Below are 17131 nucleotides of genomic sequence, written 5' to 3'. Positions count from 1 at the left end.
TTTATTTCAATTACAAATACACATACATATTTATGCATGTATAATAAAAATTGATATAAGTTTCCTTAATTGAATGAATTCTGTTTTTTTTTTTTTCAATAAATACACACACACAACATAACACAGTTATAGCATTTGGGAAATTTAAACGGATTATAGCTAAATTGGGAAGATAGGGAAATTTAAATGCATTTATTTCGTAAACGAAAATACCAAACCAAAAAAGACATTAAAAAGGCATTTCAATGAATAAGCTTGTAGGTAATCATTCTTAGGCAGACGACAGAATTTGTTTTGCTGATTATGAAGAGCAAAAAATTTTCAGAACGAGGAGAAAATCCCCCCATCAATTTTTTACTACCCCTAGACAGTCTTCCTTAACTGAAAATATAAAATGCCTAAAGAACTTCATAATAAAAGTTCCAAATGCGTTCCTTCATGGAATACAGTAAAAGACCTCAATACCTTCATATAGAAGAGTTTAAGGTTGTCTTACAGCTGAGCTCAAGTCCTTCTTATAGAATCTCAAGGTTTTCTGATAGAAGAGCTCAAGGGTTTCTTATAGAAGATTTCAAAATCTTCTTATAGAAGAGATACAGGTTTTCTTATAGAACCTTGAGCTTCTTTTCTTATGAAAGAGCTCCAATGTCGTCTTATAGAAAAGCTTTAGGTATTCCTATAGAAGAGCTCAAGGGTTTCTTATAAAAGAGTTCAGGTTTTCTTATAGAAGCGAAAGACCACCAGTATTTCTATAGAAGATCGCCAGTCTCATTATAGAAGACCTAGAAGAGTCTTCGTATAGAAGACTGCCCGTATTCTTGTAAAATACCTCTTGTCTTCTTATTTTAAGACAAGACATTCAGTCTTTTTGAAGAAGACCTCCAGTCTTTCTATAGAATACCTCCAGTCATCTTACAGTATACCTCCAGTCTATTTATAGACGACCTCCAGTCTTTTTATTGACGACCTTCTTCTTATAGAAGTTATCCAGTCTTCTCATAGAAGATCTTTTGTCTTCTTATTAAAGACCTCTGGTCTACTTATAAAAGACCTCGATTCTTCTTATAGAATACCTCCAATCTACTTATAAAGACCTCCAGTCGTCTCATAAACGACCTTTTATCTTCTTATAGAAGACCTCAAGTCTTCCTATAGAAGACATCAAGTCTTCATATGCAAGACCTCAAGTCTTCTTTTAGAAGTCAAACAGACTTCTTATAGAAGACATCCAGTCTTCGCATAGAATACGCAAGTGTTCTATTAGAAGAATACCAGTCTTCTTTTTGAAGACCTCCAGTGTTCTTTTAGAAGACCTCCAGCCTTGTTTTAGAAGACCTCTCGTCATCTTTTAGAATACCTCAAATCTTCTCATAGAAGACTTTACGTCTTCTTATAGAAGACCTCAAGCCTTCTTATAGAAGACCTCAAGTCTTCTTATAGAAGACCTCAAGTCTTCTTATAGAAGACCTCAAGTCTTCTTATAGAAGACCTCAAGTCTTCTTATAGAAGACCTCAAGGCTTCTTATAAAAAACCTCAAGGCTTCTTATAAAAGACCTCAAGGCTTCTTATATAAGACCTGAAATCTTCTTATAGAAGTCCTTCTATAAGAATCTCAAGTCATTTATAAAGACATCAAATCTTCTTATAGAAGACCTGAAGTCGTCTTATGGAAGACCCCAAGTATTCTTATGGAAGACCCCAAGTATTCTTATAAAACACCAAAATCTTCCTATAGAATACCTCAATACTTCTTATAGAAGACCTCAAGACTTCTTATAGAAGACAGCTAGTCTTTTTATAGATGAACTCATGTCTTCATATGGAAAACCTCAAGACTTCTTTCGGAAGACATCAAGACTTCTTATAGACAGCATCCAGTCTTCGGATAGAATCGGCATGTGTTCTTATAGAAAGCCGTATGTCTTCTTATAGAAGACCTCTTTTTATAGAAGACCTAAAGCCTTATTATATAAGACCTCAAGACTTCTTATATAAGACCTCAAGTTTTCTTATAGAAGACCTCAAGTCTTCTTATAGAAGACCTGAAATTTTTCTTATAGAAGACCTCAAGAGTTCTTATAGAAGACCTCAACGGTTCTTATAGAAGACCTCAAGAGTGCTTATAGAAGACCTGAAGTCTTCTTATAGAAGACCTCAAGAGTGCTTATAGAAGACCTGAAGTCTTCTTATAGAAGACCTGAAGTCTTCTTATAGAAGACCTGAAGTCTTCTTATAGAAGACCTGAAGTCTTCTTATAGAAGACCTGAAGTCTTCTTATAGAAGACCGCAAGTCTTCTTATAGAAGACCTCAAGTCTTCCTATATAAAACCTGAAGCCTTCTTTTAGAAGATATCAAGGCTTCTTATAGACAGCATCCAGTCTTCGGATAGAATCGGCAAGTGTTCTTATAGAAGAATTCTGGTCTTCTTTTAGAAGACCTCAAATTTCCTTATAGAAAGCCGTATGTCTTCTTATAGAAGACCTCCAGTCTTCACATAAAAACCTAAAGCCTTCGTATAGAATACCTCAAGTCTTCTTATAGAAGACCTCAAGTCTTCTTATAGAAGACCTCAAGTCTTCTTATAGAAGACCTCAAGCCTTCTTATAGAAAACCTCAAGTCTTCTTATAGAAGACCTCAAGTCTTCTTATGGAAGACCTCGAGTCTTCTTATAGAAGACCTCAATTCTTCTTATAGAAGAATTCAAGTCTTCTTATAGAAGACCCCAAGTCTTCTTATAGAAGACCCCAAGTCCTCTTATAGAAGACCTCAAGTCTTCTTATAGAAGACCTCAAGTCTTCTTATAGAAGACCTCAAGTCTTTTTATAGAAAACCCTAAGTCTTCTTATAGAAGACCTCAAGCCTTATTATATAAGACCTCAAGTCTTCTTATAGAAGACCTCAGGTCTTCTTATAGAAGACCTCAAGTCTTCTTATAGAAGACCTCAAGTCTTCTTATAGAAGACCTCAAGTCTTCTTATAGAAGACCTCAAGTCTTCTTATAGAAGACCTCAAGTCTTCTTATAGAAGACCTCAAGTCTTCTTATAGAAGACCTCAAGTCTTCTTATAGAAGACCTCAAGTCTTCTTATAGAAGACCTCAAGTCTTCTTATAGAAGACCTCAAGTCTTCTTATAGAAGACCTCAAGTCTTCTTATAGAAGACCCCAAGTCTTCTTATAGAAGACCCCAAGTCCTCTTATAGAAGACCTCAAGTCTTCTTATAGAAGACCTCAAGTCTTTTTATAGAAAACCTTAAGTCTTCTTATAGAAGACCTCAAGCCTTATTATATAAGACCTCAAGTCTTCTTATAGAAGACCTCAAGTCTTCTTATAGAAGACCCCAAGTCTTCTTATAGAAGACCCCAAGTCTTCTTATAGAAGACTCCAAGTCTTCTTATAGAAGACCCCAAGTCTTCTTATAGAAGACCTCAAGTCTTATTATAGAAGACCTCAAGTCTTCTTATAGAAGACCTCAAGTCTTCTTAAAGAAGACCTCAAGTCTTCTTATAGAAGACCTCAAGTCTTCTTATAGAAGATCTCAAGTCTTTTTATATAAGACCTCAAGTTTTCTTATAGAAGACCTCAAGAGTTCTTATAGAAGACCCCAAGTCTTCTTATAGAAGACCCCAAGTCTTCTTATAGAAGACCTCAAGTCTTCCTATAGAAGACCTCAAGTCTTCCTCTAGAAGACCTCAAGTCTTCCTATATAAAACCTAAGGCTTCTTTAAGAAGACATCAAGACTTCTTATAGAAGACATCCAGTCTTCGTATAGAATACGGCAAGTGTTCTTATAGAATAATTTCAGTCTTCTTTTAGAAGACCTCCAGCCTTATTTTAGAAGACTTCAAATCGCCTCATAGAAGACCTTATGTCTTCTTACCGAAGACTTTCAGTCTTCCTATATAAAACAACAAGCCTTCGTATAGAAGACCCCTAGACTTCTTATAGAAGACCTTAATTCTTCTTATAGAAGAATTCAAGTCTTCTTAGAGAAGACCTCAAGTCTTCTTATAGAAGACCCAAGACTTCTTTTAGAAGACCCCAAGTCTTTTTATAGAAGACCTCAAGTCTTCTTTTAGAAGACCCCAGGTTTTCTTATCGAAGACTCCAAGTCTCCAAGACCTCAAGTCTTCGTATGGAAAACCTCAAATCTTCTTATAGAAGACATCAAGACTTCTTATAGAAGTCTTCGGATATAATACGGCAAGTGTTCTTATAGAAGAATTCCAGTCTTATTTTAGAAGACCTCCAGTCTCATTTTGGAAGACCTTACATTTCCTTTTAGAAACCCTTATGTCTTCTTATAGAAGACTTCCAGCCTTCCCTTAAAAGACCTTAAGCCTTCGTATAGAATACCTCAGATCTTCTTATAGAAGACTTCAAGTCTTCATCAGACTTCAAGTCCTCATTATTTTAACAAGAGCATGTCGCTCGAAATTAGTAGTTATTTGTTGGCCACTTAAATACGTAGTGTAATAAGTAGATACTAAAAGTCGTGACTCTTAAATAAAATAATGAGTTTTTAGTGGGTTTTGTAATTAGTATTTTTGCTGGGTAAGATAACCCTCGAAGGAAGAAACCGATTTGGTCTAAACATTGTACATCGTATTATTTCATACAGCCTCGATTTCTAGAAAACATCCAGTCTTCGTTTCTCAGATCGCAGATTCTCTTATAAAAGACCTCACATTTTCTTATAGAAGATCTCAGGTCTTCTTATATAAAACCTAAAATCTTTTTATAAAAGACCTAAAATCTTCATATAGAAAAATCCACATCTTCGTATGGCAGATCTACAGACTTCTTACAGAATAATTCAAGTCTTTATTAGGAATCCCTAACGTTTTTAAATATTTCTTATAGAAGGTCTTTGGTATAATTTTAGGAGACATCAAGGTTTTCTTCTTTTTTCGTTTTTCTAATCAAAATTTCCTTTTTACATTGTAAGACTTCTCCTTTGATGTACTTACCTTAAAGAACCTCCAAGTCTACTCCAACTTTTATTTGCTAGCAACGAACAAAAAAAAAATTGAAAACATTTTCAAATGTCCGACCTGTTGTTCTTTTACTGCCGATGTGATACAACACCACCATTTCAAGTTCGTTTGTACATAAATTTCTCATTGGTGTTACTTTGGCATGTTTCGGCTGTTAGCAGCATAGCATCATTATACGATTGTTGCTACTAAAAATGTGCTAAAGCAGGCCACCAAAAATAAAATAAAAATTACAACCAAAACACCCGCCATTTACAACGTGTTGAGGTAGGTGTTGAAATAAACACGTGTTTTGTTGCTGTTGTTGTTGTTCTTTGCCATTCTTCCTAATAAGAAAAAGTGGATGGTAATGAAGTACGAAACAGCAAATTCCCAAATAACACCGGCATCAATGTCGTATAAGAGCAAAAAAGAACAACCACATTATTTGCAATGTCAGAAGGGCCATTATTCTCGATTAATGTATGTATGTATGTGTGTTATGGGGGAGCGTGTAAGTGGAGATTATATGTGTATGTTCAGCTACAACGCTTACTCATGCACCCGCAATGGCATTGAAGGATAATTAGGTCAATTTATATTACAATTGGAGAATTTGAACAATTGAACAGCTATGAGCTTCAACTATTCATTAGAATAACAAACTAAATAATTTTAAAGGTTAACTTTTGGCATGGATTTAACGATTTCTATTTCTAACAAACGTCCTCTTCTTTATTTTAGGCAACGATTTAGACTCCATACGAGCCCTTTTCAGTGAAAAGGAAAAAGAACTGAGTTTGGCTGTGGCCAAAGTTGAAGCTTTAACCAGGCAACTGGAAGATTTGCGACGAGATCGAAGATGTCCCATAAATTTGATAGCAGGTGGCAGTACCACGGGTCAGCCATTGCCACCACAGGCATCAAGAGAATTAGAAAAGCTACGACGAGAATTAATGGTAAGTGTGAAATAAAATCGCCAACAAACATATTTCAAGTTCTGTGAACCATTACTGAAACTGAATATCTGCCGTTACAGTATCGCAATCAATTGTCATTGCAACAAGATGCACGTCTCCATTTACAACGAGAAGCCTTACAACAAAGACAGGCCGAATTAAGATCAGTTGATCAAAGAATTTATGAACTGCAAACGCGTTTGCAACGCAAGAAGGCGGCCAATGTACAAACTAATCAACAGCAGCAACAACAACAATTGCAACAGCAACAAACAAATATCAGTCCCAATCACATCATAGCCCCACAACAAGTACAACAAAATCAACAGCAGCAACAGCAACATTCCACAACCCAAAATCACAATGCCTTTAATGCGCCGGCTTCGGGTAGGCCAAATGAAGTTTTGGATGGGCCCGCCAACTATCCCACAAATCACATGGCACCCAAGACTGGCGTGGCTGCCCTGAAGCAGCAGCTACTGCAGAAACAAGCCAGTCAGGCAGCTGCCAATGCCAATCAACAGGGTTACAACAACAAATTTGCCAATATCATCAATCGGGCAAATGATAATCGCAATATACCACGAGGTAATGTCGCCGCCGTGGAACCCTATATCCACACACCCCAAAAATCCACCATAACACCAACCTCCAGCTATTTGGGTAACATACTCAAACATGCTGCAGCCACCGCCAATACCAATCAACAAAATCAGCTGATACAGGAACATACCCATGCTAAGCTGAACTTGGCCAGTAGTCATCCTGCAAGTACTGGCTCGAACCAATCATCCCATTTGGCATCTTCGAATAACAACACAAGTCCGAATTTCTTTATGGCCGAAAGTGATGAGTCGAAATTGGCCAAGAAAATGTTAACGGCAGCCATAACCAGCAAACAGTTACATAGTTCGGAAGCAGCGCCTCAAACCCCCCAGGTATCGGAATCAGCTCCACCGGCCCCCAACAAAGTCGACACCTCACATCATATCTATGCTGAGGTGGGGCCCAAAAAACGTGACCTGGTCAAAGAAGTCACAGCAAATTTGGAAGCTCAAACGACCAATAATGGCGCCGCTGTAGCAACAACGAGTTCACAAACGACCAGTAAAATACCGAAAAGCATTACCGCCACCACCACATCTGCCTCAGCTTTAATTAGCAAACTAAACAATGCCGCCAGTAGTGGTACAACCCACATACCTCAAAGGGAGAAATCTGATTTGGAAAAGAAGGCGGAAATTTCGGTAACCAGTGAGACACTGCTGGAAAAGAATACCCATCAGCTAACGGTCCACAGTATGCCACTGGGAGCAGCCAATAAATCGGTGGCAACTGGTGTCTCCAATAGCCTCACATCGACAGCCAACACCTTAACTGCAAGTGGAGAAACAACGGTGGCGGCATCCAAACCCAAACCATTGGTCTCGGGTAATTTGGCAGTACCTCCACGCAAGCCCATCAGCAGTGTGGCACCCACATCGGTTTCCAGCTCTATACCTAAAATGATTACCTACAGTCCAAAAGTTAACCGTGTAGCACCCAATGTAGTTAGTTCTAGCCTAGCAACAACGGTTTCCACATCCACATCGTCCACAACGGCAGTGACCAGCAATTCCACGGCCAATGATAGGCCAGCATTGCCTCCAAAGCCCCACAAAATGTCACCAACAGAAGCGTCGCAAGAATCCAAGAAATCTTCAACTGAAAGCACCTCCTCCGCCACACCCTCATCCAGTTCTGCCTCAACCTTGCCCATACAAAATATCAATGATAACCTACCCATTAAGGCCAAACCCTTGACAATACGAAAACAACCGCTTTCCGAACAGCCACGCTTGAAATCCTCCACCAGCATCAACAAATCCAACAATGGCCAACAAAATTCAAGAAAATCGGAAATAAATTCTAACAACTATTTATTCAATGATCGGAGATCTACCAGCAACACAAATGCAGAAGTCTCCTCCGAAACAAATAGTGAAACCAATTCAACACCTCAATATTCTCCCAATATTCAGCAACAGCAATCTCAAACCCCCTCAAATTCTTCGCAACAGTCACAATCTACCCACGATGAACCCGATCGTTCGGAAGTGCCAGGCAATGCTGCAAATCAGCTCAGCGAAGATAAATCTCCCGATAGTTTAAAACGTCGTTTGCGTAGCATGTCGGCGGGTAACAATACCTCCACGACGGCGGCTAATGGTAAACCCAAGCTGACACGTCGTGTAAGCTTTGACCCGCTTGCATTGCTGTTGGATGCCAGTTTAGAGGGTGAACTGGAGCTAGTTAAGAAAACTGCCATGCAAGTTGCCAATCCGAGTGCAGCCAATGATGAGGGTATCACGGCGCTGCACAATGCCATTTGTGCGGGACACATTGATATAGTCAAGTGAGTATTTGGGGAAGTACTTTTTTCAGATTTCATGGAATATAATTTTTTGTTTTGTTTGTAGATTCCTGGTTGAATTTGGTTGTGATGTCAATGCCCAGGATTCAGATGGCTGGACACCGTTACATTGTGCTGCCAGTTGTAATAATTTGGCCATGGTTAAGTTTTTGGTGGAAAATGGCGCCTGCCTATTTGCCGCCACTTTATCGGATCACGAAACACCCGCCGAAAAATGCGAAGAAGATGAGGAAGGCTTCGACGGCTGTTCAGAGTATTTGTACAGTAAGTATTGGTTACGAACTTTTTCAAATGTTATGTATAGAAGACTAGCAATTATTTGTAATAAAAAATATCTTCATCAGTTGTCTTTTATGAGTACCGACTGAAGACAATGACAAACAGACCAAATATATATTTTAAGGACGCATTGAAAGGACATGTTAGCGCTTTCCTGACCACGACACTAACATTTTTCGAGAAGGTATTTGACAAGGAAATGTGATATTTTTTTTCGAAAAACTAAAGCGACATGCACAACGTTTTCGTGAAAATCCTGCTTTATTTGGAACTGGCTTTGACTGCACTGCCTTTAACCCCCTGTTTATGTATTCCGAACCGAATATGTGTGCGCATGAAACACACCCAAACTTTAGTTGTGGAAATATTATTTCCTTTGCTTTTGCTTCAAAACAAAAAAACAAATTTGAAAAACACACTCAAATTTTGTAGTTTTTCTTACGCATTCATTTTTTTATCGACATATGTACATAAACAGGCCCTAAGACATGCGACATTTGTATCAGTTTTGCAAAAATTTATCGTTTTTCAGGCTGATATTTTTGGGAATCAGCTTGAAATTTCAAAATACTCTCTTAGGAAAAGTTTTAGCTACTATCATAAATAAAAAAAACTTTCGAACTGTAACATAGGACCATCGTTTCTGAGATTACCGGCCAGTTTGCGGCCAGCCTTGACGAAGTAGATCTAATTAAGTTTGTTTGACGGATTTATCGATTTTTGGGTTCAAGTCCCTCAACAAACTCAGCTGCCTCCCTGTGGTTTATTATCTCTAAGCTTAATTAAGTTTCAAAGTGGAATAGAAAAGAAAGCAAAATTCATATTTTAGTGGACTAGTAAAAAAGCATGCTATTTCGCAGGTTGATAACTGAGGACACACTTTCAGTCCATACGAGTATATAATTTTATAACCGCCCAATCCGGTTTTAAACCCTCAGCCTTTAAGCTAACGAAATAACGGCTTTATACCCCAAGCATGTTTGAATGAAATTAGTATCAGATAATTTAGAGTCGATTTAGCCATGTCCGTCCGTCTGTCTGTCTGCCTGGCTGGTGCCCACGATACTTTTTGAACGGATCAACAGATTCGAACCAAATTTTCCACTTCGTAATATTGCCTAAACTTAGTTTATGTTCGAAGATGGACTATATCGGTCCACTCCTTGGGTTACAAACCCAACCCCCCACAAAGTTAAAACTTTTCTATAAAATGGTATGAAGGATAACCCTCGAAGCGAGCAATAGATTTGTTCTAAACTTGGCACATCCTATTATTCCTTCCAGATATAGATCGGGTTCGAATATAAATTATATCGGTCCACTCCTTCGGGTACCTCCCACAAACAATTTCGGATAAGTTGAGATTAGGACCTGCTCTCGGATCGTTTTGACTTTTGTTGTAACAACTTGTATTCGCTGCCTCCATAACGACGGTACAAGTTTTTTCAGGTGCAAGCCCATACTTCCTGAGAAAATAGCCCCAATGGTGTAAAAAGCCGGTAAGGCACCATGTGTAGTGGATGCAGAGCACGATAACTCTCCATCGGATAAACATTCCATCCAAAATTTGCCAGTCGTAATATTTTGCACAAACTTGAATCAAGTTCTAAGATAGGCCATATCGGCCAACTTCTTTGGGTACCTCCCCCACAACAGTTCAAAACTTTTCGCTAAAATGGTGCCCACGATAACTATCGAAGTCAGTAGTCGATTTGGTCCATATATTGCACATCGCGATATTTCTACGAGACATAGATCAGGTTATAATATGGACTATATATGTCAACTCCCTCGGGTAACTCCCACACAAAATTTCGGAAAATTGCAGTTATTTTTTCTTCCAACAAGTTGCACTCAAGGCCCCTGTTACGATTATGTTCCATAAGTATCCCAATAGGGACAAGGGAGACTTCTCTCATATCAATGAGTGCACCCCGATTCATACTAGCTCAATGATATGGAACCTACTTTTTATCGCCGAGTCGGAACGGCGTGTCTTACGACACCACTTGTAGAGAAGATTTACATGGCTGAAATACTCAGGAAATGTCGCCAACATTACACTGAGGGGTATTTTGCCACCGTTGAAAATATGATGCTACCTGGCCTGAGACTCGAACCGCAGAACTTCTGAATGCAAGGAGGTATGCATACCACGGTGGCACCCTAAATACATACGTTTTTTGGGAAAAAAAATTGTTTCAATATACACAGGCTGAGGGTATATCTCTGTCAGCAAAGCTGACTGATACTTTTTGTCTTGTCTTGTAAGAGGTTGCACTCTGGCGTCTAATACGATGACACGCTTTTTGTGAGTGGCAAGTCCTCACTTCTTATCCAAAGCAGTAAAAACCCCTACACGCAGAGAAAAAATATTGTTGGAACAATCATATTCTAAGAGCAAAATAGTGTATTTCAAAATTCTTAAAATATGTATTGTTGGCGCAACAATATATTTTGTGTCATCATGTTTGCTAATAAAAAATATATGGTTGAAACAACAATATATATTTTCAGATTTTTAAAATACACTATTTTGCTCTTAGAATATGATTGTTCCAACAATATCTCTTCTCTGTGTGTACGGCCAGGAAGTGTAGTGGCTGGTGTGCCCGACAACTCTCGAACCGAATACTGCGTTGGTCCACACTTTGCATATCGTAAAATTTCTTTGAATATTCGATAACATTCGAAGGTGGTGCTTATAGGTCCACTTCTTCCGGTACCTTCCCCAAAAAATGTTCGTAAATATTCCCTAAAATAGGTACGCGCTATATCTCATAAACGGAGCAACCGAATTGTTCCAAACTTTGGATCTCGAAATATTGTGTCAAAACTTAGTTTATGTTCAAAAGTGGGTCCTATAGGTCCACTGCTTAGGGTACCACCCACACAAATGTTCAACATTATTGTTCAAGTGCGGTTAAGTGTCTGTTCGAGGATCCTTTGGAAAGTTTTACCGAAGGTGATCTTTCTTAGTGTCCCTGTTTACAGCGGTAATATGTTTTTCGTGGGCAAGTCCATTTTTCATGATATAATGGTCCAAAGGTCTAAATTATATGGTGACCAACTGAAATCAATAGTGGGCGCTATATCTATCGAGAGGAATGTCTCCCAAAATAAGAACCACTTCCAAAATGGACTATATCGGTCCATTCCTTTAGGCACCTTTAGTTGAACTGAAACACCTGTCATTTTAGTGGTTGTTGTTGCTGTAACAACGCAAAAATATTCGTTTGTATATTTTATTCAGTTATCTAGTTCTCTTTACTTTGTGCCCAGACCCAAACGTCCATAAAGAATCAAGAGACAGATGTATGGGGTTAGCAGAGCTGCTAAACAAATGCAGCGTAGCGTGCGCTCCCAATCAACACGAAGAGCATGTGTTGGGGATCGGGTCATCAATTCGTGTCAAATATGTATTGAAGGGGCTACATCGTACAGATTTTAACTGGGCTCAAAACACTCGTGCTTGCCTTGGCAGCTGGAGTTTTTCTGCTGCGATGGATGGGGGGTGGGGTGGTTTCCGAGTACGACATTCACAATGAACCTTTGTACTGCCTGCTCAACCGCATCAGTGTGAATGCAATATAACTTTGGGCCACTCTCTAACCTGCCTCTGTTAAAGAAGCTACTAAATCGTGGCTGAGATGCTCACGGCAATAACACCAAAACAGGTAATGCATAAACAACGTAGCGGTAAAATAATCTTCGTCTTCTCATGAAAATGGTCCACTAGTGTCATAAGGAGGCACCCTCTTGCAGTCCTCAGGGCGGCATTCTGGCAGAATTGAATATTTTCCACTGCGAAGCGCCAACATTTGCATACCACGCTGGCGCCACATAGCTTACTACTGTTTAAAAAAGTTTCTCTGTCAGCACCCCAAGGGCTGCCGGCAAGCGACTTCCTACTTCTGACCTAGCGACTTCCTACTTCTGACCTTGTTGCAAATAGCTCAGGCTTGCGAGGACAACTTAAGCATGTCGAACGTTATACCCAATATCATGGGGTAGGTAGTTAGTGGTCGGAATGAGGACGCCATCGACCAATATGTTCAGGGGGAGCCTCATTTCAGCAGTCCAGGTGGTGAAGACGATTCATACCAGGATATTTTCAAATTCCTTAGATGAAAGGACTGCACTCAGCCAGCTATAAGGACATTTAACCTATCACATAGGACAACAGCGATACGACTCGACGCCATGACCGTACAATCATCCTTATACTTTAGATCGTCTGGAGGTATTTCTGAAAGTAGAGGTTAAACAGTTCTGGAGATATCACCCGGCCTGTTTCACTCAATGATTCTTTGACTTCTTATTTCTGAATGCTCTGCATTTTCCTAAATCCATGGATAGCCGGGATACGTTATTTATCAGATCTGGTGCAACAATGGTGATATCATAGGATCATTTCCACGGTGCAAAACGTGGAGCTATCAGTTTGCTCGGCCAGCACTGTACCCCTCTGGTCATTACCTAGGATGGGCATTGAGTCAACCGAGATAGGTCTGTACTGGACAGACTGGTGTATTAGGAAGGCAAATCCTCCTCGTCCACTTCTTGTGCGATCCTTCTGGAAAACGTTTTTACCATCGCAACGTTGCAAGCTACGTGTAGTGGTGAGATTTGTTTTCTGGATCACGGCAGCCATAATGTTTTTCCGACTCATAAAGTTCACAATTTCGCTGACCTTATTGCGGAGGCAATTCAATTGCAACGGGTTGCTGAACAACAACTTGTGGTGTGATATGCTGTATTTGTTGTTGATGAGACTGTGGGTCGGACGACGAAGTTGGAGACAAACTGGGATATGTTCTGGCTCAGCAAGTCGCAGCATACCTATCCAGTAATCCTGGGTTCGCCTGGGCCGCCATGGGATAAATTGCTGTTCCCATTGTGAAAAAAAACACTAACATAAACACATAATTGTTGAGGTGACGGCACCTGATCGAATATAGCTCCGAGTCAATACGGTGCATAGAACAGGCTGCCGTAGGATTGCTTTATTTTGGTCTTAGTTTCCTTTTAATGGCTTTGTTATATGATTTTATGGACACACACCCGCTGTACCATCTTTACTCCTTACATAGTAATCAATTATTTTTTGCCTCCAATGCTCGGTAGGAATGTTTTATACCCAAGGTTTGATAATGTGTCTAAAACATTCAAAAACTGGAAAACTGAGAGTTACCGTTATATAGGGACTACATATATCAAAATATGGACCTCTATCGAAGATTCTCTGTAGGAATGTTCATACCCATCAACCAAGTCTATATATCAAATTTGATCCATTTCAGTCAAATAATGCGGCTAAACCTGGAATGTATCGACTATCCGTCGGTACCGTTAAATCCAGGCTTTATCAAAATATGGACCTGCACCTACAAATGTATGGAGAAAAGTTTGTAGCCCAAAAATATCACAAATTTCGTTGGGATAATGAGACTGAAAGCTTCACAATCGGGAGATACTATATGAAAACTTGGACCTGTACTGACAAATTTGTGGGGAACATTTTTGTTTCCCTGAAGAATACTAAATACAAAATTCCAGTCATTTCGGAGTGATAATATATCCGAATATTTTGAGGTACCTTCTATGGGAGCTACATATATCAAAACGTGGACCGTTATAACCCATTTTAAATACCAAGCATCCTAGTAGTATTAGAAACTTCTGTTCAAAATTATAACGCTCACTTAAATATTGCTGTCTGTATCTGGACTTCAACAGACATAGGGACATCGCTATTATGCCGATCAAGAATATCGACATATACCTTATAGGGTCTCCGACAAAAATTTCGCTATGTTACAAACGGAATGATTAAGTTAGTTATACCCTTCATCTTATGGTGGAATTATAGTTTAAAAATCATTATTAAGGATTAAATAATTAAATTAACATCCAAGCTAAAAGCTCGCATATTACATAAAAACCTAATCCTAATAGCTTATTTTACTTACTTTCCCCCCTTCCTCTTTACAGGTATCCAAGAAAAACTTGGCATACTTCACGGCGGTGAAGTTTATGCTGTTTTCTCCTATGAAGCACAAAACAGCGATGAACTGACATTTACGGTCAATGATCGCCTTATAATTTTACGGAAGGGTGATGATGCGGAAAGTGAATGGTGGTGGGCGAAAAACGAACAGAATGAGGAGGGCTATGTGCCACGAAATCTGTTGGGAGTAAGTACAACATTTTACCCAAAAATAAATCTCCGGAGTGGATATTAATTTAATGTTTTTTCTCAAACTTTCTTGCAGCTCTATCCCAGAGTGCCACCGCAGACAACAAATTACGCTGATTAGCAGTTAATACGTTTTTGTGTTTTAAAAAAGAAAGCTGGACGTTTGATACAAAAACGTTACATATCAAAGTTTTTGTAAAACAATAACAAAACAAATAAAACTACAACAAACCCACACACATAAAAAAACGAAATGACCACGAAAAATTGTGAAACGGAAGTGCATATTTAACAAAAGGAAACGGATGTTTTTACAACAACTGTTTAATATTTTGTAATCCTAAGGAACCATTTAGTCTAGAAAAAAAACACACACGCAAACACCAATACATACTCACAAATACAAAAAATAATAATAATGACAACATATGTGCAACATATAACAAGAAATTTTTTCCCCTTCTATTGCTTTTCTTTCTGCATTCTTTGGTTAATATTAAGAAAGCTCGTTAAGAAATGCCAATTTATTTTTTCAAAACTTTATAATATTAAAAATACATACATATATTAACAAGTAATATAAAGAAAAGATGAAAAAAAAAACTAATATAAAATCCCCAATAATACAAATGATAATAAGTTATATAATAAAACTCGAGACATACATTTCAAATTGACAAATATACCTGCATTATTAAATACATACGCATACTATATACTATATATATTTTCACATATATAAAATACATTACGCATACTTACACATACACACACCCCACGCATTCGACTTAAGTACTTGACCTTAACTAATTGATAATCATTGATTAATTATAGCCGAACAATTTCAAATTTAACAAAAAACACAAATTTGCATGCAATTATTTTTCAAATTAAATTAAATCGACAACACAATAAAATAGTTTTTTAAATTAAATATTTAACACATTTTTGTTTTTTTTCGTTTCGTTTAAATGCCTAATTAATGTGATTTATTCGGATTTTGTAAAATTAAAAAACCACAACAATCTTATAACAAATAAAATCAAAATATTTAAAGGAAAAAAAGATATGTAATCAACAAGAAAGAAAGAAAAGAAATTAATAAAATCTAGTTATTAAAAATATTTCAATAATTAAATAATGTGTTTTATTTGGAACATTACTTTAAGATTTCAGATTTGCGACAAACTTGTGATCTCGGATCCTCATCTCTAACCAATCAAGACGAACACGAATAAGAACATTTCAGCAATTTCGGTGAGATTGTGAGGTTGAAAACTTGAACACTTGATGCAATGCAACATTGGTGCAGGATTAAGTAAATTGTGGGCAACGGCCAAATCACTCTCGAATCCGGAAAAGAAGGATGATAGAATGACAGTTGGTAGGGTGGTCCCGCTACTAAAGCCTGGATGCAGGCAGAGATGAATCATACATGCCGATTTCGCTCCTCTTGCACGATGAGAAGGTGTTTTCACATTGCCCAACATCAACATGGATTTCGGAAAATGAAACATTGGGTAATCAACTATATGTGCGGACGCCAGTCGTTTGTGGAATTCAGAAACAAAAAGTCCAAAACCCGTAGAGTGAAACTCCCTGTTTCCACAAGGAAGGGTGATATCTCCGGAACTGTTTAACCTATACCTTTCTGAAATTTCGCACCCTCCAGGCGGCATAGAGATCGTGATGTATGCGGATGATTGTACGCTCTTGGTTAGGTTAAATGTCTACATAGCTGACCTAGTGCAGTTCTTCTATCTGGTGGAATACTGCCACGGGTGACGTAGGGGTTGAATGATACCAAGCAACGGTCTTGACCGGCTTTAACATGACAAAGCCCAGGATTTATCTTGGTCCGTCTTTCATCTCAAGTGGACACTGACCTCCCCGTGGTGTCACCTTGGGAACTGCCTTTAACACCCGTTAAAGGTAGTGAGCTAACATGTGCCGCGCGTTCACCCATAAGAACGTTAAAAACTTGGGTTTGGGCGTCGGGTTAGTAACCCTCCCCTAGACAAAACATCCTACTATGAAAAAACGAAAGAAAAGAAAAACAAACCCCTCTAAAGTTGACGAACCCCGCAAACGTTCTAAGGACCATGATCTGCGAATCTGCACCTGGAATGTTCGCACTCTTTATAGAGAAGGTGCAGTCTTCGCATTGGCAGACGTACTTGAAAAGTACAAGGCCGATATTACTGCCATACAGGAAATACGATGGATTGGGAAAGGCGTGACAACAACACCTAAAGGTGACGCACTGTATTATAGCTGCCATGACGTAAAGCATGAGTTTGGTT

General features: G+C 38.6%; 1 protein-coding gene across 10 annotated transcripts in view; it reads left to right on the top strand.

Moving 5' to 3' along the window:
* The window catches only part of ASPP (Ankyrin-repeat, SH3-domain, and Proline-rich-region containing Protein), a 512118-nt gene extending 497041 nt beyond the window's left edge, over window positions 1-15077 (top strand). For all 10 annotated transcript variants that reach the window (XM_073991524.1, XM_073991525.1, XM_073991526.1 and 7 more), the window contains 5 exons: window positions 5723-5937; window positions 6018-8332; window positions 8397-8614; window positions 14624-14826; window positions 14905-15077. In XM_073991524.1, coding sequence (XP_073847625.1) covers window positions 5723-5937; window positions 6018-8332; window positions 8397-8614; window positions 14624-14826; window positions 14905-14949 — 2996 coding nt within the window. In that variant the 3' untranslated portion in view covers window positions 14950-15077. The remainder of the gene's footprint in view (window positions 1-5722; window positions 5938-6017; window positions 8333-8396; window positions 8615-14623; window positions 14827-14904) is intronic.
* The last annotated feature ends 2054 nt before the right edge of the window (window positions 15078-17131 follow it).

This window comes from Musca autumnalis, unplaced genomic scaffold (genome assembly GCF_047663935.1).
Source record: "Musca autumnalis isolate F117 unplaced genomic scaffold, ASM4766393v1 scaffold_5, whole genome shotgun sequence".
Classification (NCBI taxonomy): Eukaryota; Metazoa; Arthropoda; class Insecta; order Diptera; family Muscidae; genus Musca; species Musca autumnalis.
This window is presented reverse-complemented; position numbering and strand designations above follow the sequence as displayed.